The following is a 4520-nucleotide window of genomic DNA, read 5'->3' on the forward strand; positions in this document are numbered from 1 at the left end:
GGCCAGCCTGGTCTACAAAGTGAGTGCCAGGACAGCCAGGGCTATACAGAGAAACCCTGTCTCGAAAAACCAAAAAAAAAAAAAAAAAAAAGAACCACATGCATCAAATGACAACCTACTAGCCACTGGCCAGTTTCTCTGGGCTCAATAACAGATGACAGTGTAGACCAGGCTCTGAAGGCAAACACCACCAGACACCTAACCTTGCTTTCCCCAAGTCTAGACCACATTGACCAGAGTCAGAGCAAACCCCATACTCCTCCATACTAGGAGAAAAACCACAACCGGTAGCAGAACTTCACAGCTCAGGGAGTTGGCTCACTGTGGGCCACACATACTTCTGCCCTCCAATATCTACGGGACTCAAGGACTCACACTCCAGACACTCACACCTGTCCTTCCAACTCATCCGGCCACCTGGACATTTGTGACATAGTTTTTAATAGTCTGTGCACAAGCTCTTCCAAAATATATTAATCCTACAAAGAAAAAAGAGCCTTCCCTTATCAGCATTTTGCTTATTCCCCTGTAAATGAAATGGGAGAATGAAGGGATTCTCCATTCACAAGCAGATACATCTAGCAGAAGCTGGAGTTGTCATTAAAAGTGAAAGCAGATGGTGGGAGTGTTGGTGCACGCCTTCAATCTCAGCACTTGGGGGTGAGAGGCCAATCTGGTCTACACAGTGAGTTCCAAAACAACCAGGGCTATGTACTGAAAACGGGGGTGGGGGTGGGGGAACGACAATAAATAAGTAAGTAAAAAGGAGGAGAAGAGGAATATGGACAAACAGCAATGAACATACACGCAAGGCGACTCTGCTGGAGAAGCAGGCTGAACAGCTCTGAGGACCTGGAGAGGCTGAGCAGGCCTAGCAGACATAAAGCTTCAGGAAGATAGCACTCTGGGCTCCTGTAAGTCACTCCTGAACTTCTTCAACAACCAGTCAAGTTGTCCTTCCAACACAACTCAGTAACTTGGGATATCAGAGGGTATAGAGAAGTTAATGCCAACTCCAAAAGCCTAAAGAGGCCCATGATCATTTTTTCCTCTCAGGCCCTCAACTTTTTAAAAGCAGAAGTCAATAATACCTAACAGATACTCCAGACAGAACATCTGCTAGAGGGATGAAGAAACATTTCTTCATCAATATCCAGCAAGCACAACTAAAACAACAACAGTCCATCAAGTACAACATTTATCAATAAACACCTTAACACTGTGGGCACGATGGTGAGCCTCAGCCATGTGCTGGTGCTGTCTATTGCCTCCAAGGAGATTAGTACACAGAGATCTGTGCTGTGCCCTTTCGTTTCAAGGAACAAACAATGGAGCCACTAATCTAAAACACAAGGTGGTTTTCAGACCATGGTTTGCATTGACCATGCAAAGGATACACAGCTTTTCGTCGTCCTGAAATGTAAAATAAAGTTTCACAAAGAAGGGGTGATCCAGGCGTGACATCACATCTCTCTCTCTAGTTACATACGGAACTTTGTTTTCTTTTATAATATGACGTTTCTCCAGAATTTTAACTTAAGGTAAGAGAGAAGTGAGTTTACTAACATTAGAAAATGTAAACAGACAAAGAACAACACAACCCAGTAACATTTTAAAGGTAACTGGTATAAACTGAAGTTGTCCCAAAACCACCCACCCAAGGTTAGAAGGTTTGGAGACTAACCTTGTCATAGATTCTAAAATCAGCACAGGCCCTGCAACTACCCAGGTTGCCTTATATATAAAAGTGGCACCACCCCTGAGTCCCAGACATACAGCTCACTGGAGTTAGTACTTACTAGCATATTCTCTGGAAGTGGCCAGTTCTCGGGCCAGAACCACCTAGTTTAGGGAGAAAAAAAAAAAAACAAACAAACCATAATGTAACAATGAGATCAGTCTGATAAGTCACTGTCTCCTTGCACAGGCTGCCCAGCCTGCACACACAATTTGAAATTACAAGTAAAGTGACACTGGATTCTGTACTAACACACATCAGGAAGCTACTGTTTGTGTTCGTATGTTCTAACAGTTAACAAGAGCATGATAGCAAACATGAAATGGTCAACAGTGATCATGCCATTGTTTTCAAAAGTTCATAATCAGCCAGCTATCAAAAGTTCTCATAGTACAAAGTATAAATTTAAGAACCAATAGGCATGGTATCTTTAACACTTGGAAGCCAGAGGCAACCCTGCATCACACAGTGAGACCCTGCTTCAACACCCTCTATCCCAAACAAACAAACAAACAAAAATTAGGTTGACTGACGTGTCCTAATACTACCACAAGTGGCTACTAGAAACTCCTTCGGAAAAACTTCAAGAATATGTGTTTTTAGCCAGGCAGTGGCAGTGCATGCCTTTACTCTCAGCACTCAGGAGGCAGAGACAAAAGGATCTCTGAGTGTGAGGACAGCCTGGTCTACAGAGTAAGTTCCAGAATAGCCAGGGCTACACAGAGAAACCTTTATTTAAAAAAAAAAAAACNTACAGAGTAAGTTCCAGAATAGCCAGGGCTACACAAAAAAACCTTTTTTAAAAAAAAAAAAAAAAAAAAAAAAAAAAAAAAGAAAGAAAAGAAAAAAGAAAAAGAATGTGTCTTTTTAATATAGATCCTAATAAAAAGGTGCCCTTGACTTAGGCTTCTCATACATTTGCTGTCATATATTTCATTTGATACATGAACATAGTTATGACTCTACTGTGCACCAAGAAGTAACACAGCACAGAACAAACCATCTTTCCAGAATGTTCTCCATACAGAGCACATCTCTGCCTGTGCTCAGACTCCACCCACTACAGGGACAGAGAACTAGCAAACCCTGGGCACACCTGAAGTACCAGACTAAAAAGAGCTGGTAGGCCCAAGATTTAACCAAAGCCTGCAAGTGGCAGCTTTGTCAAAAACAGTTTTTCTCCAACATGGTCAAAAAATATAAATGGATGTGTTTTTTTTTAAAAGACGCTTGCAATGATGGACTGATAACCAAAGTGCAAATGAAACATGCCCCTAAGGAATCACTGGACCTGGGGAAAAGGCGGCCTGCCTTCTGGTTGTAAGTCACATCCTGTGACAGGGCTCCCTAGAAACAATCCTGGAAAAGCACTCTGAGATGCCCATGCCACCAGGAACAAGGAAGGACTGAATGTATTTAAGTAGAAAGAACCCCAAAAACTTTCTGAAGAAACACACTGTATATACTGACTCCCAGCCAGGAGGGTGAAGGGAGCAGCCTGGAGTAGTTTATTCCCCCTTCAATGGAGATTATATATATATATATATATATATATATATATATTCACATTCCTTCATGGAGACGTATAGATGTTCTCCTATATATAAAAAGGAAAGGAACAGTCAGAAAGCACCATGGTTTACTGGGGGCGTGGGGGAGGTGAGGGGTGTTGTTTTTCGAGATGTAACCTTGGCTGGCCTGGGCTGGAGCTCTCACTTTGTAGACTAGACTGGCCTTGAACTCAGAGATCCACCTGTTTTAGCCTCCTAAGTGATAGGATTAAAGGCATGTGCCATCATGCCCAGCTTGTGATCAGATTTCTAAACTTAGTTTCTTAAGCAGGTTTCCTACAGAACAGAGGCTTCTAAAGACGTGCATGGGATGTGTTGTTCCGTGTCACCAGGGGTGATGTCATTACTATCTTGGATGTGACAGAGTACTTGGGAGCCTGTCTGCTCTCTAGCACTAGTTTCAGGCTCTGCCAAGTGAATATCCTGCTCAATCTGGTAACTCTATGTCCTTTACTCCTCCCCTGGAAATCCAATTTAAGTGTTCACTATTTCAAGAATAGAGAGATGAATCAGTCTGACACCTAATTTGAGATCCAGAGCTACAGATGGCACAGAGCCAGGAAGGAGCCTCCAGCTTGCAGTGCTTTCTTTCCCAGGTGCCTCACAGCATGAGTTCAAAATGGCACTGCATAAGGATGACTGTGCCACCAGGAAGAATGGTGCCTACAGCCCTGTGAAGGTAAATATAAAGAATAAACTGAGGAAAAGAAGAACTTCAGCAGACTATCATCTCTGAGTGAGTGCAACACCCACAGAGCTCAAGCGGTTCTCTTTCTGCAAGGTGTGTCGAGGACCAAAGACACAGGGAGTCATCTTCATGGTTGGAGGATTTTTTTCATAAGGCCACAATCCTTCTATGTTACTTCACCAGAGTTGCTAATTAAGACCTAATTCTTACAATGCAAAAGCCAACAAAGTCTATTTAGGATAAGCTGTTAGAAATGTAAGTAAGCTAGAGTTTATCTTTTTTTTTTTAGAATCTTTCACGAATATAAAAAAAAGAATAAGAAAAAATTTTCAGCCAGTCATGGTGATGCTCATCTTTAATGGGTGTACTGAAAAGGCAGAGGCAGGTAGATCTCTGTGAATCAAGGCCAGCTTAAGCTACATAAAAGCTTTGGGCTAGTGAGGGCTAGGTAGTGACACCTTTTTAAAAAAAAAAAAAAAAAAAAAAAAAAACAAACCATAATGTAACAATGAGATCAGTCTGA

The 4520-nt window shown here is 42.1% G+C and overlaps 1 protein-coding gene across 2 annotated transcripts in view; it reads right to left on the bottom strand.

The window, feature by feature from the left end:
- Positions 1 to 4520, bottom strand: part of Pdpk1 (3-phosphoinositide dependent protein kinase 1) — an 80206-nt gene that overhangs the window by 31267 nt on the left and 44419 nt on the right. For both annotated transcript variants that reach the window (XM_021185956.1, XM_021185957.1), the window contains exons 3-4: positions 1800 to 1842; positions 1398 to 1535 (exon numbers count right to left, since the gene is read on the bottom strand). In XM_021185956.1, coding sequence (XP_021041615.1) covers positions 1398 to 1535; positions 1800 to 1842 — 181 coding nt within the window. The remainder of the gene's footprint in view (positions 1 to 1397; positions 1536 to 1799; positions 1843 to 4520) is intronic.

This window comes from Mus caroli, chromosome 17, assembly GCF_900094665.2.
Source record: "Mus caroli chromosome 17, CAROLI_EIJ_v1.1, whole genome shotgun sequence".
Classification (NCBI taxonomy): Eukaryota; Metazoa; Chordata; class Mammalia; order Rodentia; family Muridae; genus Mus; species Mus caroli.